At 22.2% G+C, this 25,619-nt stretch overlaps 3 protein-coding genes across 3 annotated transcripts; 2 read left to right on the forward strand and 1 right to left on the reverse strand.

Moving 5' to 3' along the window:
• Window positions 1-110: 110 nt before the first annotated feature.
• On the reverse strand, window positions 111-2,241 carry LOC129605160 (GPI transamidase component PIG-T). The gene is made up of 4 exons (XM_055514744.1): window positions 1,976-2,241; window positions 1,578-1,917; window positions 846-1,508; window positions 111-748 (listed from the first exon to the last, which is right to left on the reverse strand). Exons 1-4 carry the CDS (start codon window positions 2,133-2,135, stop codon window positions 154-156), a joined length of 1,758 nt encoding a protein of 585 aa, XP_055370719.1. The 5' UTR covers window positions 2,136-2,241; the 3' UTR covers window positions 111-153.
• Window positions 2,242-3,306: 1,065 nt separating this feature from the next.
• On the forward strand, window positions 3,307-7,693 carry LOC129605333 (basic salivary proline-rich protein 2). The gene is made up of 6 exons (XM_055515024.1): window positions 3,307-3,497; window positions 3,562-3,713; window positions 3,858-4,142; window positions 4,778-5,246; window positions 5,334-5,765; window positions 5,834-7,693. Exons 1-6 carry the CDS (start codon window positions 3,485-3,487, stop codon window positions 6,760-6,762), a joined length of 2,280 nt encoding a protein of 759 aa, XP_055370999.1. The 5' UTR covers window positions 3,307-3,484; the 3' UTR covers window positions 6,763-7,693.
• A 2,808-nt stretch (window positions 7,694-10,501) lies between these two features.
• On the forward strand, window positions 10,502-11,519 carry LOC129605591 (UDP-N-acetylglucosamine transferase subunit ALG13 homolog). Its single transcript, XM_055515458.1, has 2 exons — window positions 10,502-10,637; window positions 10,716-11,519. The coding sequence occupies exon 2, from the start codon at window positions 10,716-10,718 to the stop codon at window positions 11,220-11,222; it is 507 nt and encodes a 168-aa protein (XP_055371433.1). The 5' UTR covers window positions 10,502-10,637; the 3' UTR covers window positions 11,223-11,519.
• The last annotated feature ends 14,100 nt before the right edge of the window (window positions 11,520-25,619 follow it).

The following is a 25,619-nucleotide window of genomic DNA, read 5'->3' on the forward strand; positions in this document are numbered from 1 at the left end:
AAGTAAATTATTATGTAACATGTAAAGTTGAAATTTTCTTTAACGAAATAAATTAGATATTTCAGCCTAAAAATTCCTGTGTCTTTTTTATGAAAGAAAGTATTGAAAAATGTGAATAACAAAAATTGGAATATTTTTATTGTACAAATTAAATTAGTTTAAATCTATTTGTTCTTTTTCTGTTCTCAAATCCTTTTCTTCCTCCTTTTCTTGTTCAGGCTCATCTAATATGTCGGTTTCAATTTTTTTCCCAAATATTTTTGATTTAATTTTACTAAAAACGGAAACTTTTCCTTCATTTTTTTCAATTACTATACGTTTTGTTGCAACGCTATGAATTGGTCCAAAAGCTAAAGCTACAACGGTGCATGCTAAACAAATAACATTATAAGGCATACTGAAATCTGGTGTTGGAAGTGATAACAAAAGTGATTCGCTATGCAGTTGCAAAAAATATTTTGATCGGCTTGCATTAAATGAATGAGCAATTAAATATCCATCAATTGGTATTCTGGTATAATTTTTTCCTATAGGTAAGTTAACGCTGACAATTGCTGAACCCAGATAATGTCCGTGATTAGCATCCGGGGGATATTCTAACCATTTCAAAAAAATATAATCAAAGTCGAAATGTACACGAACAGTTGTTTTCGGCGGAATTTCCATACCTACTTCCAAATGGTATGGCCGCTCCCTTTGTTCACCAGGTATATAATGAATGAACGCAGGTTCAATATGAAGACCATTTCTAAAATAAAAAATTGCAATGTCGTATAAAATTATATAATGAATTTTCAAATATGATTTGTTTTATATTTGAACCGAAAATTTAAATTGTTTCTTACTCCGTTATAATCTTTAGTGTGTGAATATATGATGGAACAAACCATGGAATGTTTTCCATGAGAATAATATTAAGAGGCTCCCAATGAGTATTTGTTATTTCGTTCAATATTTTTCCACGTTCTTGACCATGTCCCAATATGTACCTATGTATGTAAATGGGTGGAGGTGGAATTATTCCAATTAACTGATTTTTTTTAGTCCATGCTATATTAAACAAGGATTGTGGTGTAATTTTTTTAATATCATATTCGCCGAGAGCAGTAAGGTAACCACCGCGAAAAAAATTGATATACCTATCTGGTTGGGGTGTTATATCATACAAATCCTCTGTTACATCAACATAAATTTTACTTGTTTTTGCCAATACACAATTTCCATTCAAACCTTGACCAAACATTCGGCGCAATGAAAAATCTTTTGTACCCAATAATTTTGGGTCATAAACTAAATTTGCGAACTGCATAAACTCAATAATACAACCTTCTTTTATCTCACCATCACATATAGTTCTTATGTTTAAACCAAGAGAGTGATAATTATTATTATGAACAAAACCCGAATTAAGAAGTGAAGCAAATCCATATTTACTATTGCATGGTAAGAATTTTTTCCAAGGTGTTAAATTTTCGGTGCAGACAATTTCTCTTGGCAATGTAGCATATCTGCAAATTAAATCAAATTTCTGCAGTTAAAAAATCAGTTTCTGTAATATTTTGAAGAAAAGTGCGTACCTTATATGTTTTGGCTCTTGAGGATCGGCGATACCAAACCTAGGCCGAAATGAATACGTTGGTTTTACGGTGTTTGTTTTATCGATAAAATTTAGTGATGTACATAACATCCCTGACAATATGCTAACTAAATGCTTCCATTGATTATCTACCAATGTTTCTGTTAAGTTTTTTCCTCCAAACCATGCATATACTTCAGCACCGGGCGAAGTATCAATAATTGGATACCCAAACGATTCATACCTCCATAGACCCTGAGTTAAACTAACATGTAATTCTTTTAAATTAAAATTACTTAAAATATCCGCGACCGACAATGGCATCAAATTTGTATGATCCACTTTAATAAAAATAAGATTAATTTTGATTAAGATGATATTTCTAAAGTTACGACTTACAATTTTGGTGAAAATTTAATTTCCATCTATTTGTAAATTGAAAGTACGTATTAACATGACCACTTGGTAAAGGCCTAATATAAATTTCCTCGTGGAACTCTTCATTTTCTTGCACAGATAACCCGATTAACAAGAAGATGTAAAACAATTTTGTAATCATTATTTTTTCTTTGGTTTTTTCAATATGTTATTTTAACTTTTTTTTCTTTTATTACATCTTATTTCTGAAAACTGCCGCTTCGCTAGTGATTTGATTACTGATTACTTTGCTGTGTTATTGTTGTTTGTGTCAAAATCGATTGTTTTATACAGGGTTTGACAAAATATATATTAAACCACATTCCATATTAAAGTATTTTCGATTCGATTGTTGTTCTATAAGTGGGGGATCTAAAATGTTTCTCTTCTAGTATCTCATTTTCATATATCTTTGGAGATTCTGTTCATTATTATAAACGTTTGATATTCTTTAATGTTTTAAGTTTATAGGTTTTTTAAAATTTTAATTATTTTACCTGACTTTTACTTATGAATAAAATTTATTTAGCGATTTTGGCAGATTTATTTGAGTTTGAATCAGACCATTTCAAACTCCTAGCTTATCAATTTGAATTCGAACTAAAAACCTAACAATTTATGTATAATTTTAATTTTCTTAAACTTACTGCAATATTAAAAATAATAATTTTGGGCTTTATTCAATTTACATACATATGTAGCTTTTTCTGCCAATTTATTAAATTTGAATTTAAAGTATGTTTAGTTTTATTTTTAAAAAATCAAGAAATTTTATTTGGAGTTTAACGAGTAAAAAATGGTTACAGTTTTTTCCTCTAATTTAGCATATAATTTTCCAAAAAGAAATTAGACAATCCAACGCTAACCGGATTTTCTAGATTGCCTTTGAAGATTTTGGCAAATTTACATTTTGGCAAGTCTAACCTCACATTGATTTTTGATTGATAGAGTCAATTGCACCTTATTTAGAATATGCTTATAACGTACATACAAAGCGTTAAACGGTCAAACCCCTGTAGCTATGTTAAAATAGTGCGTAACAAAAAAAATTTCATCCACAATAAAAGTATGTTATATTTTGTTTTATTTTCAGCCGTTTACACTTACGTACATATATTTTTTTAAAAAATAGTATTTTATTCTTTAAACGTTTGTAAATATTGAATCCCATCAATATTTATTTGAAGATAAAATTAAGAACTTTATTTTATGTAATCAGCAAAATTTATGAGAATTGCGGGCTTGGCAATACTTTGATAATTAGTTTTTAATTCTCGAAATTTGAATGTCAAAATACAATATCTTGGCGGCCATATTTGACATTAAACGCGTCGGCTTTTGCACAAAAGAGAAAATGTTTTGAAAAATTATATTGAATTTTTTTAATCAAGTATAAAGTTGCAATAGTTTTTTGAAATTTTGAATCGTATAAATCTATATTTACTCGATAACTCTAACTGTACTCTTAGGTATTTATAACTAACTGCAAAAATGACACTTAAAGGTAAGATTATCAGAAAAATATATTTCCATTGTCTGGCTGCAAAATGAAAAATGTTTCCTTATAGGTAAAAAAAAGAAATCTGAAAAAGCTAACGCAAAAATGTCACCTGCTCAGCAAGCTTATCCTCAACAAGGAGCAGGTCAACCGTCTGGACCAGGACAGCAACAATCCCCGCAACAGCAACAGCAAATACCTGGGGGACCACCTCAATCACAGGTAAATTTCCCACATACATACATACATATTCCACTGAAAACTTTAACTCAAAATAAGCAAATACATTTTGATTTTTCTCGAGAAAACATTATGTAATGGAAAAATAAAACGCATTTGTCTGAAATATTTTAATTATATTTTTAGCCCATGCAGCAACCGCAAATGCCACCAGGACCAGGTGTAATGCAACCTCAACGTGGTCCTCCAGGTCATCCACCCGGCCCTGGAAGAAGTGTTCCTCCTCCCCCGAGTCCGGCTCATATTCAAAAAATATTAGATGAAAATTGTGGTCTTATTCAAACTATCCAAGATTTTCAAAATATGGGGAAAATAAATGAATGCATGTCATATCAGCAAGCGCTACATAGAAATTTAGTTTATTTGGCACAATTAGCTGATTCGACACAAAATATTTCGCAAATACTACCAGTAAGTTTTGTAATAAATTAAGGAATTTTCTTTTATATGTATTAAGAAACAAAAAGAGACAACTTTTTAACATGCAGAACATAAAGAAACTAAATAAACTAAGTAGGTTTAAAAATATTTTGAAAAGTTATAAATACAAATTTAAAATGTATTGAATTGGAAATTGTTAAATATGAATCAAGAAGTATACAGGTCATAGTAATGAAGTATATTTCATATTTTTGTTGGTAGAACAAACACGCAAAATGTACAAGAGGCAAATCGAGATGCGAAATTGCTATGGTTTTTTATAATCTTAATTTTGTTTTGCTTCATGTGTGTTTTATGCCTAAGATTATTTACATACGAATATATGTACATATATATATATATGGGTTTTATCTATTTTTGAAAATTTTTGTGTACTTTTTATATCAACCGAGAAAATCGAACTAATTTAGTTAACAATAATACTAAGAGGCCAATGTAAATTTTTTTGCAGTGGTAACACTAAAACACTTTTTTATGTAAAATATAATTTTCTTATTTAAATTAGAATTTTATTGAAAAATTAAAGAGATATCCCTTATGTTTTATATGTACATACATAAGTATTTTTTAAAAATTGAAGTTCAAGATATCTTAAAAATTTTCAGCCACCACACATACTGGCACAGCAGAGTCAACTTCCGCCTCATGCAATGATGGGAGGTCCACAACAGCCTCCTCCTCAACAACAACCTGGTGGACCAAATATTGCTCAGTCTGGTGCTCCTAATATGCCACCACCACATGGTCAACCGAGTGATTTGCAAACACAACAACAGCCTGGAGGTCCCAATATGCCCCCATATGGTCAGCAATCTATTAATCAATCTTCCCACCCAAATATGGGACCAAATGCGCCTCCACAAACCCAAAATCCGCAGCAAACAGCTCAACAACCTCCCCAACAGGCTCCTTCAAGCCAAGCGCCACAATCGCAATCAAACCAACTTCCACCTCCACAAGGAGGAGGTCAACAACAACCTGGTGGTATGAATGCTTACAGAGTTCCACCTAACACTCAACAACCGGGTATGCAACAAGCGACAGCCCAACAAGGGCCACCAACTTCTACGCCAAGTAAGCGGATCAGTAATTGAATTCCAATTGATAAATCATTAAGCAGAAGATAATATGCGTTACTAATTTAAAACTCTTATATTTTAGATCAACCGAACCAGAGACCCGGTCCACAATCAAATCAACAACCACCTCCTCAACAGCAACAACCACAACAGCAGCAGCAGCAACCGCCACAACCTTACAGAGGTGCTTATCAACAACATGGTTATCCAGGATACCCGCCTCCGCCTCAATCACAACCTTATCAACAAGGTTATCCAAACCCTTATGGACAAAGTCAAGGTTATCCTCCAAATACTCAAAGTTATCATCATGCCGGGATGCCGCCTACATCAGGGGCACCACCAGGTCCCCCAGGACACCCATATCCCCAACCACCTCCTGGGGCATATCCTCCACCGCCTAATCAACAACAGCAACAGCAATCGCAAGGGCCACCCCCACCATCTCAAATGTATGGACCAGGTGGACAAGCACCACCCCCAGGTCAATATCCTCCTCCGCCTCAGAGTGCCGGTAAAAACTATATACTTCCACAATTTGGTCTCCAGCACATTTCAAATTTTTTGTTTATTTATGATTAGGAGGTACTCCACCTTCCAATATGGGCTATGGCTATTCTCATGGTCAAACTGGACCGTATGGCCAACCAAGTCAACCATATGGACAACCAAATCAGCAACCTCCAGTTCAACCAGGAACATATCCGCCTCCACCATCACAGGGATATCAGGGGTATGGCGGTCCACCACCGCCTCAACAACAATCGCAACAACAGCAGCAGCCCATGGGTGCAGTTCCTACGGTTTCTAGTGCGCCTCCAGTTGGTACGAATACAACAACGGGTAGTAATTATAGTTCTTCTCCATCGCCGGGTCAGACACCGCCACCTAATCAACAACAAGCTCAACAGCAGCAAGGCTCTAACTCTGCTCCTAACACAACAATTTCGCAATCTCAGCAGCCACCAGTATCTCAAGCGCCTAATTCTCATCAACCCCCTCCACATTCTACAGCACAACAGCAACATCCGTCAAGCCATCAACCTCCTCCAAATCAACAACAGCAGCAGCAGCCTCCACCACCAACTTCGCAGCCTTATGGCCCTCCCCAAACGGTTCCACAAAATCAACCGCCACCAAATCAACAAGTTCCATATACATCTCCTCCAGTTTCTTCGGGCCCTACTGGACCGCCGGGTCCACCAGGACCTCCACAAGCGGGAGGTTATCAACAACCTCAAGCGCCTACAGGTCCACCAGGTTCAACTTCTAATGGTGCTCAATATCAACCTCCTCCTCCTGGAGGTTCTCAGTATGGTGCACCACCGACATCAAGTCAACCCTATGCTCCTGGTGGATATCATGGTTATCATCAACAATATCCTATGCCTCCTCAGCAAGGTCCATATCCTCCTGCTCAAAGTTACCAAGGTTACAGGCCGCCTCCTAGTGGGCCCCCCCAAGTTCCACCACCTGGTTCTTACTCGTATGGATATCAACCCCCTCAATAAAAAAAAAAAAGAACAGGCGCGTCATTTATGTATTAATAAAATTTTTTTTTATTTGTGTTATTGAGATTTCTAGCTGTGCACTATTCCGTTAAAACTTTCGGGGCTTTAGATTAGGTATTAAAGATTCACAATTCTTATATAACACATACGAGTAATATTTAAAAAAGAGAACATTAAGTTATTTTTTTTTTTTTTTTGAACAAAAAACATTCAATTTTTCATAATGAAAAAATATTTGTATTTTTTCTGAATTGCTCTTTTTTGATTACTTTTTTATTTAAAGCAGCTTTAAGAATTTTTATATGATCCAAGCTTTCGTTATAACATAAAAATTAGAGCTTGAAATTCGAAATAAGAAAAAATGTTCCTAAATTTTAAATTGGAAATATAGTTGAGAATTTGGTTAGTGAATAGATTTTGTGATGAAATGAAAATCTTATAGTTGCAAATTTTTATAAAACAAATCTTATGTTCTTGCCTCTTTAAATTTGCTAACTTTTATTTGTTTCTATGAATATTGAAAAAAATTATACATAGCCCAAATACATACATAATTTCCTAGATTAATTTTAAAAATTAATGAAAAATAACATTAAAAACAATTTATTTTTGGTATATTAGTGAAAATGTGAATCGCAGGATATTAAGTGAAGTTTCTAACGAACGAAAATCTTTAAATTGGACGAAAAGATTTTATATAACAATAATGTAACAAAATTATTATGAATTAAGAGCTTATTAATATATTCAAAATAACACGAAAAATAGTTACAATATATGTTTTGTAATTGATTAAATAAAATTAAAATAAAAAAAAAGTATTTTAAAATTTGTATAAAGTTTTCCGAAATTACTAAATTAATATTATCAACATAATTTTATTATTTTTAAGCAAAAATTTAATACATGAATACTATTATGTTCAATAATTTACTTAAAATGATTTATACTTTCTAGTATTTTTCAATGGAGTTTAAAAAAAACTAGAGCTTCAAAAAAAAAAAAAATGTACTTTAAATGTAAATTAAATTTTTCGTAATAAGGTAAAATATTAGATGCAATTTAAACGTAAATATATAAAATATATCTGAAATGTATGAATTTTTCATCATCAAAAATAATAGACTGATATTTAATTTTATTTCGTAAATCAGATATAAAAACAAATCTTTAAATTTTTATTAAGAATTTTCTTTCGATATTCATAAACTCAAATTATTATTGAAAATTTATTTTTAAGCATTTTATTTTTGTAAATTTTTTCTTATTTTACAATTTTACCATGTACGTATTATATACTGAAATTCTCAAACAAGCTAAAAAGGTTTTAATATTATTGGAATTTTGTTTAAAATTTGATTTAATTTTTTATATTTTAATTTTACAAAACATTGCGTTTTCGTGTGTAGTTTTAATGGCAGATGGTCTTCAGTTGTTATTTTGAATAAATTATATTTTCAATTGTTGCCAATAACTATATAGTATAAAAATAATACTAAATAATAATAAATAATCATAATAATATAAAAAAGAAATAAAAATTAAATAATAATTAGAAATGTAAGCACATAACAATATTCAATTTTTCATTTTATTATTATTTTTTTTTAAATTTATATAATTTTGTTATAATTAGTTTTTTTTTTTTTTTAATATTTACAAATATACACACTATATATTACTTACATAATTTTTATTAGTAATTAAGCAAAAAAAAATGAGAAAAATAAATAAAAAAAAATTTTAGTACTGAATAATCTCTAATGTCTTTAAGTTAATTATATAAACTGAAAGCATTAATAAACATAATAATAGATTTTGTAATTTATTTATGTCAGGTTTCCGACTTATATTCTGAGCAAGTATCTGTTTTAGTTTTGCGTTAATATGTAATTAATGGTATTTTAATAAAATCAAGTTAATTAAACATTTTCACAATATTATATTTTTATAATAAAAATTTTCGATTTAGCATGAAATAAAACAAAAAAATTTTGAAAATTGATATTATGTAAAAAGAAATACTGAAATTATGTATTTTAAAGCCCATATTCAGTAAGGTTATAAAAGGTCCTAAATAGCAAAATTTATAAAAAAAATATTAAAAAATTGTTTAAAAAATATATCAATGACTTCATTTGAATGGACATTGAACGGAAACGCTGCCCGCAAAATATATTGAAACCTGATGTTTTCAACAACAATATATATATGTAATTTATTTAAAAATATTTAGAACAAGAATTAAACTTTTGTATTTACTAATATAATTTTAGTTACAAATTTTGATCAAAAGCTGATGAAATGACATTAAAACCCATTTAAGATTTTTTTATGGTGGTATTTGAGAGTATTAACGATTGCAAAAACAAACTAGTAGACAACTTCTATATAACAAGTATTTTATTATAAGATTCATCTTAAACTACATCAGTGTCATTGTCCAATCTAAAAATGCAGCTTTTTATTAAAGAAAAAAAAAAGAATAAATAATATTTTTTAAAATTTCATATTATGCATATTATATATAGTATATAGAAATTTATTACATAGAATTTTCATATTCATTATCTTTAGTAAAGGAGAAAAAAAATAATCGTTATTTTTTTTTTATATATATTAAGTAAATAATTCATATAACTTAATATTGTACTGTATCTTAATTATCATATAAAAATATCTATTAAAAAATGGAAAATTATTCGCATATTTTAAAATTTTTGTAATATTTAAAAAAAAAAAATTTTGTTTTTTTTTTGTAGTAAAGTTTAATGTGGAAAAAATAAAAACAAAATTTAAATTATATAGGTATGAGAAAATTATTGATTTTATTAAATAATGATTATAAGAAAAAAACAAAATTAAAAAGTATGTTTGAAGAAAATTCTTAAATATATAAAATATAATAAAGAAAATTTTGTTTTATTTTTATAACCAATTAAATTTCAAAGGTTTTAAAAATTTTATTGGAAAATTTTTACCAATATTTTACAAGGCATGAGATACCGTGATAAAATTTTCTGAATTTCTATAGCTTAGTTTATACATTTTATATTTATTTATCTACTCTAAATTTCTGTTGAATTTATTTTTCCTCTAAAAAAATTAAATAGTTTTTAGTTTTCCGAACAGTAAAAATGTTCGTAAGAAATGAGGTCTCAGTATAAAAAAATCGTTTAAAAGCACTTATTGAATTTTGTAAAATGCATGTTCTTCAAAAAATCAACTTGAATACTGCTTCAACTTGAAGATGAATTAAACTCATCTCAGGCATTTGCATGTACGAATTGCTCCTGAACATATGCACTACTCAAAATTTACATATTTTAAATTTTGTTAAATTTCTAAAATTTTACAATCATTATACATACAATATTACGTTCTTGCAAGAGTTGGAGGACTATCACACTCTGGTTTAGTTTCGCTTTTACAACGCTGTAACTATGTAGGTTTTTTCTTGGTAAAAAAAACTTAAAAGGAAGAGAATTACATATTACACAAATAAGAGACTAGACCATTTTTAAATATTTGGAAATTAAAATTTCATCACTTCCTTTTAGTTTTTCTAAAAAAAAATATGCGAACTGTCAAAAGTACAAATTTTGCATGTCTGTTGTATAAACTCACTTTAATAATTATTGTTTACTTTTCAACCGGCTAATCAGGTGATATTGTTTTGATTTGAAATGTCAAATTTTATTCAAAATACATAATATAACAAAATTTCAAATCATACGTAGCAAAAAATTTTAAATGTCAATAATTTTAATTTAAAAAAAAAAGCTTAATTTTAAAAAAGAATTATAATTTTACATCTATTTTAAATAATCGATAAATTTTTTGAAAAATAATATAATATACTCCTATTAATAAAGGTAATTTTGTTATTTTTTTTTACAATTTGGTATAATACATAGAAATTTAATTTTGAAACTAACAAATTTAATTTTTAGATGAAAAAATTTGAAAAAATATTTGTGACGGTTGGAACTACAGAATTCAATGAACTTATATATGAAATTCAAAAACAAGAATTTGTTAAAGTTTTGCAAAAATTAGAATGTAAAAATCTAACAGTACAGTTCGGAAATGGAACTGATTTTGATTTCAAAAACTTCGAATCATCTACAATAGATGTACAAACATATAGGACGAAACCAAGTATTAGCGATGATATATGTAATGCTGATTTAGTCATTAGTCATGCTGGTGTTGGAACTTGTTTAGAAGTTTTAAATTATAATAAACCTTTAATAGCTGTGATTAATACTGAATTAATGAATAATCACCAGAATGAACTTGCCACCCAATTATTTAAGCAAAAGCATTTATTTGTTTGTGAGCCTAATGATTTACAAAAAATTATTTTAACTTCAAATTTTGATGAATTATTGCCATATAAAAAGGGTGATATGAGTATATTTATTAAAAAATTAGATGAATTAATGGGATTTACGTAATAACTGTTTGAGTAGAGATATAAACATAAGTAGTTTATTTTGACGAAAACTCTTAAATACGATTTGGACGAATGTGTTGGCAAACGGATCTATATTCGAAGGAGTTCCACGTATCAGCTCGTTAAATGAGTCATAAAATAACTATATAATATTTCATTCCGTATTTTATTAAATTTTTTGATTTTTTGAAAATTAGTTTAAAAGTTTTGGAAGTTTTTTTATAATTTCACTACGAATAAAATGTAAATTAATTTGATAATTTTGATGCTATTAAAAATAACACTCTAAACTCCACTACTTTCTTTCTTTTATCGCCTGAAAACTGTTCGTCCATTCTCAAAATTTCAATTTTTAATTGTTTACCCATTTCGATCAAATCAAATTCATTTCAATTTCCACCAGCTTCCATGATTATTGCGATTCTCAAATAAAAAGTACTTCAAGAATTGATGAACAAAAAATTTGTGGAAGAATATACATGCATACATACAAGTGTTTGTACCAGATAAAATAATTGCACTTACAAATCTATACTGCAATTTTGTATACACCCACTTTACTTGCAAATATGTACATAAATTTTCATTGTTTTCCTTTTGTTTATCTCAATTCAGATCTGTATTTAGATAGACAGAATTTTAGTAGATGCCCTATGCCTTAGATTTTTTTTTACGTAGAAAGATGAAAAACTTTTCTGTTTAAAGGCATAAACTTCAAATGAATTTTTGTATTTAAAAAAAAAAAGGGTAATTTGAGGCTTTTTAATTATTTTAATTAAATTAATTAATTTAAAGTGCGATCTTCGTTCAAGAAATATGAATTTAGAATAAGCTCAGAGAAGATAGAGCTCATAAAGAAAAAACAAAAATTCAGATAAGACGTTGTACTCATTGTGAATTCCACAGTTAAATATTGGGACCCTATTTAAGTAATTCGATTTTCGTATTCGGAAAAATTATAAAGTAGTACTAATCAAATTGTACATAGAAAGACCCCAGTTCTAACTTATTTTTAAACTTTTTAATAACTATATACTGCAAAAATATTATTAATTAGAAAGCCATAAATTTGAGCATAATTGAAAAACGTTGGTTATCACAAAATTACTCGAGTATATTACGAATCTGAAAAAGTAATTTATCCATCTTCTAAATATTTGTAAGTACATATGTACATAATGTATGAAAAGACTTTTAAGATTTAATTAGGAACTTTCAGTACATATCTGAATGATCAAAAATCCCCTTTTCCCGCAAACATTGTGTTCAACACAATACCTAATTGGCAGAGAAGGACTGACTGAGAATGTAAATATTGATGAGAATGACACCTTTTATCATTTAAATCTTTCATTCACTTTCATTTGTGGCAATAATGTCAAGGATCTTAGTATAAATATTATGAAAAAGGTAATGAATATAATTAGAAATTTAAATAAAATCTTGAAATAATAAGAGTTTATTTTTTTTGCATTCCATAAATTTTTCATATTTATTATAAATAATTTTATTTATTTTTTTTTTTTGTTTCTTTTTTTTTCAATAAATTTCTTTTTTTTTTTTGTTTTCTCTTAAAAGTTATACAATATATATGTATTTATATATTCATATATAATATACATATATTTATTATAATATATATATATATATACAAACATACGTACGTGCATGTATATATGTATGTATATATTATTTTTACGATTCTTAATTATCATAACTTTTTTTTTTTTGTTTTATTTTTAATTTTTTTTTCTGTTACCTTAAATATATAATCATAATAAGTGCAAATATGTAGGTTTTTTTTTTTAAATTTTATATTTAAATTTGTTTATTTATTGATTTCATTTTTTAATTCATTAAATTAATTAATATATAAATTAATTTTTTTTTTATTTTTTTTTATTTTAGCTTTCTTATAACGCTTCATATTTTTCATATGATTACATTTTTTTTTTGTTTTCTTTTTTTTTTAATATTCTTTTTTGTTTTTATTCAAGTCTTTGGTTTCTTATGTTAATTTTGTTGTATATAAGTTTTTCAATTTTAAATATTAACTTGTTGTTTTTATTATTATGACGAAGCTTCCCCTATCTAATACAGTTAATATAAAATGAATTTTTTATTTTTGATTAATGGAAGTGATTTTTCGATATTATGAATTAATAATAATAGTTTAAACAAAATTTCTTAATATAAATAATTTCTTTTAAATTTAATTCAAAAATTATTGTTAATTTCTTAATTGTTTTTAAAGATTTGCTTTTGGGCGAATCTCGAAATGGCATTGCATTGAGACAAATCACTTGGCTTATAAATAAGTGACATTTGATCCGCATTTTTGGTAGGAAATATATTTATTTCAGCTAGTATGTATGTATATTTCTTGCGCTACAAGATTATATGTATATTTCTTGCTCACTTTATTAAAGCAGATTTCCTTCTAAAGAATTTTTTCCGAGTGCACGAAATACGTGTAAATTAACAGAAATAAATATTCGATTCTGAATGAAAAACGTAGTTTTCTTTTAATACAATAAATTTTTTTTTTTTAAATTTCGAAAAATATAAACTTTTCCAATTCATTTTTTTTTAAATTTGTTCAAGTTAATACGGTCCTCCATGATAAATTTAAAATATTTAAAATTCCTCAATATAATATTCAATTAATTAATTTTCAGTTTAATATTTACGATAAGTTTATCTATTTTCCACGAAACAAAACGATAAGAGGAAAAAATAAGAAGGATTTCAATGACTTTATCATGTGTTCTATATTGCCATATTGTACATAATACATAGCATAGGGCTTCATTTTATATTTACTATAATAAGGTTAGCTTTTGTTTATGTTTTTTTCTTTTTTTTTTTAATTTTTAATATATAATATTATTTGTTAATATATAATTGTATATATGTAATATTAAATGGTTAGTTTTTTTTTATTTTTATTCATAATTTATTTAAATACACATATTATATATATATATGCACTTATGCACACGGTATAATACGTATTTTATAATTATATTTATGTGTGCATATAAATTACTATTTAAATGAATATTTTTTTCTCTGTTTTGAATATTATTTTTCGTTCAATTTTCAATTCTTAACTAAAATTTAATATTTGCAAAAAAAAAAAAAAAAAAAAAATTATTTAATTCACAATTCGATTTTATTTTTTTGTTCTATCGTCTATATTTATATAAAATATAGATATTTTTATTTTTGTATATAATTTTATATTTACATTTATTAAACGATTTTACATAATTTTTTTTTTTTAATTCAAAAATATTCCTAATTAATTATTATAATTGTTCTTTTATTTTATTTATATTTATAACATATTATCATTAATATAATTAGAATTTCGGATTTTTTTTTCTTTACTTTACTTTATTATATTTTATGAATATTTTCATAAATTTTTATAGAAATTTTCGAAATTTAAATTTCAATTCATCTGATATTTTCAATTTATCAAAAAATAAAAATAAATTTTAATTGAAATAAAAAATTATAAATTTTATAATTAGTAATAATAATGAATGTTATTTAATAATAATAATAGTTACATAATTAAAAAAAAAATTTATTACAAATTATATTTAATTAATTAAACCAAAACAATTATGTATTCATATAATAATAATTATTATTTTTTTAAAATAATTTCTACCTATATATTGAAATTGATGATGATTTATAATATATTATATAATTAATATTGTGTTTTTTTTTTTGTTTATTCAGTTTCAGTCAGAGTATTAGACGAATTTTGAACATATTTAATATTAATTAATTAAGAATTATTTAAATATATTTATGTATTTTATTATTTACTTTATGTAAGTAAATTCATACATTTATTTATATTTTTTAAATGCAAAATTGAATAAATTGAAAAATATATATATAAATGTGATTCAATATTTATTTTTATAGGTATAAATAATATTAATTTAATATTGAATTAAAATTTTATAAGTAAATAAATTATTTAGAAACAAAATAATTTCAAGAATTTTTTCAAAAGAAATTAAGAATTTTGGAAACCTTTATCATATTTCGTTATCATAAAATTTGTTAATTAAAAAAAAAAAAGTTTTTCGTTAAGAATTTTCAAATTCGAAATTAAATTAAAAATTGAAATATTTTTTATTAGTAAAATTTTGTATTAATAATTGAAACACATAATAATTTTCTTTATTAATTTAATTAAATTTTATAGTTTAAAATTCATAAAATACTCTGTAGGAAAATATTTTTTTTTTCTTTCGTCTTCTTTTAAATATCTTAACACTATACTATTTTTAAATTTGAATACAAAAACAAAAAAAAAATTATTTTTATGTATTTATTTAGTTTTTGCTTTTATTTTATCCATGAACTATTACACATTTTATAATTTAAATTTTTTCTATTAATTATATATTAGTTTGTATTTAAAAAAAAAAAAAATGTTAATTTTTTAAATAATTTTTATTATTTTAACATAGGTAATTTATACTTATTAAATTTTAATTTTGTTTTCATTTTTGAAATTGAGTGGGATTTTTTCTTTGAATTTTTTTTATATAATATTGGTATTCATTATTTATTTTTAAATAAAAATAAAAAAAAAGCGTTTTTTTGAAATAAATTTTTAAAAAAATAGAAAATATTATGAATGAAAATAAAAGAATAATTATATATATATATATGTATAATATTTTATTAATTCAGGTCTCAATTTGTGAAGTAGACTTAAAAAAACAAAAGTTTCAAATAATTCTTATGTATATAAATTAATTAAAACTTTAAATACATAATTTATTTAATTATTTCGAATACCTGATCGTTTTTTCAAAATAATAGTTTTCTATTTTCACCTTTTTTTTTTTTAATGTTTTAATTAATAATTTCATTTATTTTTATATTAAAGAAATATAACATTGATTATTATATTTTAAAGAACATTTTTATTACATTTTTTTGACTCTCTTCTTTCTTCATTTTTAATAATACAATGAAATATTTTGAATTTATAAATAAAAAAAAATTAATAAAATTAATTTGAAATGTTAATAATTTATATTTACTTAATTATTTATATAAAAAATTTAACTATTACAAAGAAATAAACGAAATAGCATAGAATTAAATTAATTATTTGGAAATGCTGTTTATGAAAAAAAAAATATAATTTCATATATTGCAAATATATTCGGATATAATATATATTCTATTTTTTAAATTAAACAAATTTATTTTGAGAAAAATTACTATATCATATCGTAAGGTTAATGTTCGAACAACTAGATACTATTCGAAAATTTTATATTTTTATAATGAATTTTAAATTACGAATGCTTTTTTATCTGCGACCAATATCTAAACTTACGTTTTCTTAAATATCTGAAAATGATAATGCCAAAACTAGTTATCTGCATGATAAGTTATTTGTTATTTTTAAATTTTGTATCTTTAAAAGTCTCTAAAACAATAATTGCGTGTTATCTAGTTGTAGTATTAGCCTTACGATATAAAAAAAAAATATTTCAAATACCAATAAAATTATAAATTTTTGCATTTTTATTATAAATATTATTAAATTTAATTAAATATTAAAAAAATTATTAAATTTTATTGTAAAAATTTAAAAAAAAAAAATAAAATTTCGCTATTCATTTTGTGATTCAGTTAAGAAATTAGTTGCAAATCATGTTACGAATATTTTTGTTTGTTATCAAAAATAAAACTATTTTACTATATTATTCAGTTAATATCATTATTTTATTTAATAGTAAAAATAAGATTTTAATAAATAAAATTATTGTAAATGAATATTAGTAATTAAAAAATTACGATAATATACAAACAATATTTTATTATTAATATTCATGTAAAATAATATTTTAACATTTTAACATAAATTTTTTTATAATATATTTAAATATTTTTCAATATACATATATATATATATTGCATATATAACCACAATTAAATTTTTTTTTTTGTTTAATTTTATTTTAATATTGTTTTGGTATAAGCATTTTATTAATATTCAAATATTATTATTAAAAAATACACGATAAAGAAAGAAGACTTTTATATTATAAAAAAAATTATTTATCTATATATTTTTACATAATCATATTTTAATTATTGCAATTTAATTAAAAAAAAAAAAAAAAACAATGTTATATTTCATTATTATTATAGTTACAATATAATTTTTTATAATAATTAAACAAAAATGTGATATCCTTCTTTTTTTTTTTTTTTTGATTAAGACAAAATTATTTTAAAAAGGAAAAAATTATTGTAAAAAATATACATTTTCTGTTTATAAAATATTTGTATAATATTTTTTTTCTATTTATATTAAAGGAAATTATTTATTTACTGTGTAGGATTGCTATTAAGTTGTTAACCTTAATTTTTCGTTTTTTTTTTTTTTTTTTTGTATTTTATATTTTATATTCAAAGATGATATGAACTTAAAATTAAATCAAACAGCAAAAAATAAAAATTATACTACAACTATAGAAAAAAAATGAATCTCCTATTGAGATCTAAAAAAAAAAAACAATCAAAAAGAAAAATCTAAAAATATATTTAATAAATATTTAGAAACAAGAAAAAAAGCAAAAAAGAAAGAACGAAAATATATCTTAAAATATATATTATATATATTTTATTTTTTTTTTTGTGTTATTAATATTTCCTGATTATACTTATATAATTATGCATAAATTACCATTAATTCAGAGTTAATTTTAGAAATTAAATATTCGAAAATTGACTATATTTATATTTTTTTGCATTTTATTTTTTTATTTTAATATTTTAATTCATTTGTTACTATTTTTCATTTTTTATTTTCTAATTTATAAATTTTAATTTAATTTTTATTCATAGTTACTTATGCTTTTTCTCATATAATTTCTTTTTATAAAACAATGAAAGAATACAAAAAAAAAAAAGGGATGAAAAATGAAAAGGAGTATTTTTTGTTTTAAATTAATTAATTATTGTTTCATTTCTTTTCTTTTGTTTTTGCTTCATTCAAAAAATACAATTTCTTATTTATTAATTTTTTGTATTTTGTTTATTTCAAAATTTTTAATTTTGATTTTTTATTTTTGTTATTATTAATAAAATAGTTTTTTTATAATATTAATAAATCTACACTAATTATGAATTTCTAATTTTTTTTTTATATAAATGAAGAAAGATTGCATTTTCTTTATTACTTTTTTTTATTTTAGAATATAAATAGAAAAAATAAAACAAGAATTAAAATTAATAGAATAGGATAACTTTTTTATATTTATATTATATAAACTGCAATGTTATAACGGTTTGAAATTAAAAATTCTAAATTTGATTTGATTTCTTGTATGGAAACTTGAAAATAAATAAATTTTTTTTGTTAATGATTAAATTAATAATAATTAAATTATTAATAATTATATTATTTGTTTTGAATTCTAATCGAATTCCAAAATTTTTAAAAGAATACTTTAAAAATTAAATTAATTTTTTAATAAAAATGTATAAATATGAACACCCATATTCTGTTAGTCTCTTCAGCACTTGGCGAGAGTGAAATCAATTCCAAAATTTGAAATACTTAAAATCACAATACTATTTCAATAATATTTTATTCACTCCAAGTGATATGACGAACAGATTATATGAGTGACAAAATTGAGATTAAAATACTATGATTTCAACGTGGAAATTTCTAAACGTGAACATTAAAAATTTGAAAAAAATATGTTTAATATTTTAATCAAAATGAAAACTTCCTTAAATTTTAATTTAATATTTCATTTTATTAGGTTTTTTTTTTTTTTTGTAAAATATATATTTGGTACAATCCAACTTAAGCCACAAAAATTCTTACAGAATTAATTAATCATTAACAAAAAATTGAATTATTTTGTATATTGTTATTTAAAAAATCATTAATAAATAGTTTTAAATTTTTATTTTAATGTAATTTGTAATAGCAGTTTTAATTTTTTTTTTCTTTCATAATTATGGAATAAATAACATTATAAAATTTTTATTAAACATATTGTTTTAGTTGAAGATTTATTTCGAAATAAAATTTATTCAAGATGAATTATTAAGTAATTTTAAACAAAATCTGATGTGAAATTTAAAGACAAAAAGCATTAATAAATTAAAAAATAAAAAAAATTTAAACATAATTTTATATACATTTTATAGTATAGCAGCAGTCTTCTTTTCATTTTTTTTCTTTTTGTTTAATCTTACAAAACAAAAAAATACAATGACTTAACATATCCGAAATTTAATTAATTTCAATTCATTCTTAAACAAATTTAAAAAAAAAAAAATGCTTTAAATTAACAAAAAAATTATTTTTTGCAAAAGAAATTTTTAAATAATTTAAAATTAAAAATTTATTTATATTAGAAAAATTGCAATCTTTCTAAGGCATCTTCTTCAAATATATTTTATTTTATATTGTTTTTTAATATTATTTGTCAAAAAAATTATTGTTATGAAAAAATAATTCATTTTGTTTTTTTTTTTTTGTAATATTAAGTTGATTTTTTTTTTCCTTTTAATAATTATTATCAATTCTTTTATTGTTGATATTACTTAAATTACTAAGTTGCTTTTCAAATTAATGCTTATATACTTTTTAATTTTTTTTTCTTTTGTTTTATTTTACGTCTAAACTTAATTACTACAATAAAAGTTGGTTTTTTATTCAATTTGTTTAATTTATTTAATTATTATGCATTATGTATTTTATAAAAAATCAATTTAGCCACAAATATTTTGAAAACATAAAAATTTTATTTTAAAAGGGGCAGAGTGAATGATTGAATGATTCTATGATTGATTGCAAAGTGATGCTATACTGTAACAATTTTAGAATAAATTTTAATATTATAAATAAATTTAGAATTGATTATTTTTTAATATAAGTTTGTAAAATTAAACAATTTGTGATGTTATTTTCTTATGGAAAATGAATTAAGGAAAATGAGCTTGATTGTAAAGATATTTGCAATTTATTACGGGTTTGTTCGAAATCATCATATAAAAGTTGTACAATTTTGTCAAAATCGAAAAAAAAAATTAAATTTCAATTTAAATTTTAATACAATGTAGGATACACGAAATTTCTAACACGAAAAAATACGTTGCATACACAATTTGACAAATATTTCAGTGTTAATAACGTCTCAGACACAACATCAAATAAATTCTGAACATAACACATCGTCAAATTTTTTTGTTGATATTTTAGAAGATGATAATTATAATGTGTCTGATGCGTCGTAGATGCAATTCCGAAGATACACTACTTGTTTTTTTTATAATTTAATTTATTTTAATTCTTCTTTCAGTTAAAAAAATATGTAAATAATTAGCAATATAATAAAATATATTGTCTTAAATACACCACTTGAGACGATGTAATTAATTTAGAATAGTAAGGACAATTAGAATGAGATATTTAAGTATTTAATATTTTTCCAAATTTGATTTATAAAAAATTACAATTTAATAATGCATTTCAAAATCTATTTTAAATATTATCTATTGTTTTTAAATTTAATCGTTTAATGGTTTTTGATTATATTTTTAAAATATTAAAAAACTTTTAATTGTTTTGAATTAAAAATAGATTTTTTTTTTGTTTATTTGTGACTAAATTTAAGAAAAAACCAACTTATACCAGCTTTATATCTTTGTCTTGTTATTGTATTTCGGGTTCTTTTTTTTTCAAATTTTTTTGTAGCTTTTAATTTAATAAGTCTTAAAATAATAATATAAATTACATACATAAAACAAATTATGAATTTAATGAAATGATTTATATATATAAATATATATTTTTTTTTCTGTTATGATATACGGAAATATAATCTTCCACATAGATTGTTGGAAGCCATTTTATTGATATTTTTTTTTAATGTTATTTAAAAAAAAAAAATGAAATGAAAAAATAAAAATGTTGAAACAATCACCCACTTTTTTTTGTTTTTAAATTTTTTATTTTATATTTTTTTTTTATTTTATATTTTGTAAAATAAAGGTAAATAATGAACACAATATTTGTTAAATTTTGTTTCTTATTCAATTTTTTTCTTTTTTCATTTTAAATATTTATAAAATTTGTTTTTGAATTTGATTCAAAATACACATTTTATTTTCATTAATTTTTTTATGCATTTTCCTTTTTCCAAAAAAAAAAATCTTTTTATTGTAGTAACAAGTATTTTGTATTTTTGTAATTTTTGTTGTTTTTGAATTGAAAAAGATTATAATATATTTACTATTTTAAAAAATGCATTCTTTTATATATTGAAAAATATTTAACATAGTAATAATACTATATATAAAATAAAAATTTATATTAAAAATATTTTATTAAAAAATTTCTATGTATTTAAAGTATGTTTTTTTATATTTTCATATAAAACTGAGACACATGTATAATATAACATCTAAAAATTATGAAAAATTTAAGTATTTATTATTGAATTGATTTAGAAATAATAATCAACTGTGTTTTGACATAAGATATTGTACTGAAACTATTAATTTATATACTTATCGTGTTTATAAATTTATTTTAAGTTTGATCTATATAGATATAATAAGTTCCAAACATCTTTGCTCGCACATGTATCATATTCCATAAACAAATTATATGTGCTACATCTTATAAATTAAAAATTCCCAATCTTATCTTCAAAAAACAGCTTTTAAAATTTATTCTTCATTCATAGAACAGCAGTAACTAAAAGAAACTTTACAATGAAAAATTAAAAGAGAAACAAAAGTAAATGCAATAAATGATTGCAATTTTCAAGTGAATTTAAAAAAAAAAAATTATTTTTTTCTTTTGAAATATGAATATATTTTTTTTCAATTTATTGATTTAATTTGTATTTTTGTAATTATATTATAAATTTTTTTAAGATGTTTTTTTTTTTTGTTATTTAAGTTGGCTAGTATTATTATTTTTTTAATGGTTAGTAGAAATTCACCAAATTCAAGATAACAAAATATGTAAGAAATTAAAATTTACTTTAAAATTTAATAGAAATGTCAAATGATTTATGAAACCACTTATGTAATATAAAAATCTAGTTGGAAAATTTTAAATAAAACAGTATTAATATTTAAATTAAATAATTATTAATTAATAATGCTTTCAGATGAAAACAAAATAATGAAATGGTTGTTAAAACTTTCAAGGCAGTGTTCTTTTTTTTTTTTGTTATTCATAAAATTAGGATATTTTTTAATGAATAATAAAAAATAAAATCTTTTTTGTATTTTTTTAAATGTTTTTGATGTTTTTTCTTCTTTTTTTTTCTCTTGTTGTAAAAATAAGGCACATAAAATTCATATTTCAAGTCTATAATTATTTTAAATAAATGGATTGTTTTTGTTTATTCTTTATTTTATTTTCTAGCATATATAGGACTACTAGTTTTGATCAAATTTGAAAGTTGAGTTTAAAATAGTTTTCAAAATTATATTTTTATGATGTATTAAAAAAATGAAAACTTAAACAAAAAAATCAAGCTTTTTTTTTCTATTTTTAATTAAATAACCATTCAAAAATAATTTAAAAACCATTAAAAATAGCTAGTCTTACATAGCAACTCTAAATATGAATTGATATTATTCAAAAATAATTTGAAAGCTACTACATGAAATTATCTATAGCTATTTTATTAAATAGGAATCTTACGTAGTAACTCTAAATGAATCCTAATCGCAGATGGTTCATTATAAGGTCTAAATTAGTAGCTGCCTATTATTACATTTTTATTTCCTAAAAAATGTAGGAAAACCTAAATTTATAATACATAATTCAATGAAAACTTCAAATTTTTGAAACATAAAATTAAATCAGTTTTAATTAATACAATTTTGAAAGTATGTAAATTGTTATTATAAACGGAAATATTAAGAAATATGTTTAATACATTTCTAGTGCCTAACAAAAAATCGAATTTATTAAAAAAACATAAATTTTATATAAAAAAAAAATTGAAATTCTAGTTTTTACTTATAATATTAAAATTAGAATTTTTAAAAAAATTTACAAAATACTTGTTACTATAATTTTGAATTTTTTATTTTTGAATACATAAATTTTGTTTTAATAAATATAGGTTAAACAAATTATAAAATTAGTTAATTATTTAATTTCATTTTGATATCAAAATGTTAATACAAATATAGAGAAGAGAAAAACTTAACCAATTTTATTATTAAAATTTTTTGATTTCGATTTTTTTTTGTTTTTTTTTTTTATTTTTTCATTTTTCAATTAATTTGTTATATAAGAAAATTCAAATTTTAATAATAAGATTTGATTTTTTCATATTTTATTTTTTTTGTGTTTTTTTTTTTTTTGATTTTTAATTTTATGATTTACAATCTATGTAAAAGTTAACAAACTGTATACATAAATACATTTAAATTTTTTAATAATAATATTATTTAATCATAATAATAGCAATTTTAATTATAATTAATATTAAATTAATTTTATTATTTTTTTTTTAAATGATTTATGATGATATAATAACCCTTAAAAATACTTAAATTTTTTTTGTTAAAATTTTTATCAAACTCCAGCAAATTAAGAAAAAAAAAAAACTAATTAAACTAATTAATGAAACTTAATTGACTTCTGACTAAAATAGGTTTTCGATAAAAAAAATAAAATTACATTGTATTTTGTGAATTTAAAAAAATGATGGAACAAAAGATTTTTTTTTTTAAAAAAATGTTTTTCATTCAATTGATTTTTTTTCTTAAGAAATATTTATTGACATTCTAAATTCAAATTAGAATTATATTTTATTATTTTTTATTTTATTTCAAATTATAAATTTATTGAGTATTTGCCATTATTGAGATATTTAGAAATTTTTAAAATCACTTAGGCTTACGTTATATTTTTTGTTTCGGGAATTATTAAATCCGCCCTAATGAAGATTTAAATGGATTGTGAAACAAAAGGGAAAAGAAACTGTAGAAGTAGAATATGTAAAATGTATTTGAATATTTTACAAATTTAGCTAGTGATATTTTAGTTTTAATATGACATTGTTTTTTTCAAGTTAATTACAAAAACCTAGCAGTAATAAAAATATTTCCTTATTTTATATGTAACCAATATTTTTGTATTTAAATTAAAATATTCTTTTATAATAATTTTTATTAAATAACATATGTGCGAAATTGAAATAAATGGCGTGAATATAAATAGCTATAAAAACAAATTATTGGACTTTTATTTTTAAATACTTAGTTAAAATTAATAAACAACTGAATTTTATGGATAAAGGTAAAGATTTTTAATTTTTATAGCAATTTATTAAACAAAAAATTAAGCAAAGTTATTTAAATATTTATTAAGAATGTATAGCTTTCTAAATTTGCAATTGAGAACTTTTTAAAAATTTGCTTTCAAAACCAAAAATTTATTTAATTTTTGGTTTTGAATCACTTCATATATAATTTTCAATTGCATTTGTAACTCTAGTAATTTAATAAAAAATATTAAAACTAATTAAATTTAGTTTTGGATGAAACTGCGATTTCATATAAGTTTCCGAATTTAAATCATATCTAAATATATAAATTCAGGCAGAAAATGAAAATTTTTGTTTAAATAACAAAATTGAAAATTTTGAAATTAGTTATAATTACTATTTCTATTATATAAGGTTACATATTTTTTTTTCATGTGAGATAAATCCTAATTAAATGAATTTTTCTAAAATAGTTTTAGTTTATTTTATATTTTCTCAAATTTTTATTGCAAAAATTATGTGCTCATATTGTTTTAGTAGCAATTATAGTATTCATAATTTAGAGATTTATTTAAGGATCGAATTCTGGAAATGCTATACCTCTTAAACCTGCACTAGGTTTGAATTGTAGTTATATTGAGAAAATATAGATAATTTGTTTAGATGAATTCTGCAATCATCAACACATTAACTGTATAATTTTAATAAAAAAAAAATTATTTAAAATTCAGAAAAAAAAGAAAATGATTCAAGCTAACAAAATAGGAAAATCTTATAACATAGTATCATATTATTTATAAATAATATTTATATTTTGGACAAATTTATATTATATTTGGGTAATATTTATATTTTTTATTTATAAAAAAAAAAAATTATACATTATTATATTTTACAACAAAATTTTGATATTAACATTTTACAAGATTGTTAATTAGTTGAATGATATTATAAATTTTAATTTTTGATACGAGCTTTTGATTAAAAAAAATTAGTATTTACAAAATAAATTTTTTATAATTATATGGAAAATTGAAATTCTAATGTTTCTGTATAATAATAATTATTATTAT

The sequence above is a fragment of the Condylostylus longicornis genome, unplaced genomic scaffold (assembly GCF_029603195.1).
Source record: "Condylostylus longicornis isolate FDR11 unplaced genomic scaffold, ASM2960319v2 ptg000013l, whole genome shotgun sequence".
Taxonomy (NCBI): domain Eukaryota; kingdom Metazoa; phylum Arthropoda; class Insecta; order Diptera; family Dolichopodidae; genus Condylostylus; species Condylostylus longicornis.

Excerpts from the sequence above, each read along its gene's own strand:
- LOC129605333 (XM_055515024.1), top strand. Across the intron at positions 3,714-3,857 it reads GGGGACCACCTCAATCACAG|CCCATGCAGCAACCGCAAAT; the intron begins GTAAATTTCCCA and ends TTATATTTTTAG. Across the intron at positions 4,143-4,777 it reads ATATTTCGCAAATACTACCA|CCACCACACATACTGGCACA; the intron begins GTAAGTTTTGTA and ends AAAAATTTTCAG.
- LOC129605591 (XM_055515458.1), top strand. The coding sequence starts at position 10,716 with ATGAAAAAATTTGAAAAAATATTTGTGACGGTTGGAACTACAGAATTC.
- LOC129605160 (XM_055514744.1), bottom strand. The coding sequence starts at position 2,135 with ATGATTACAAAATTGTTTTACATCTTCTTGTTAATCGGGTTATCTGTG. Across the intron at positions 1,918-1,975 it reads ATTAAATTTTCACCAAAATT|TGGATCATACAAATTTGATG; the intron begins GTAAGTCGTAAC and ends TTTTTATTAAAG. Across the intron at positions 1,509-1,577 it reads CAAGAGCCAAAACATATAAG|ATATGCTACATTGCCAAGAG; the intron begins GTACGCACTTTT and ends TTTAATTTGCAG.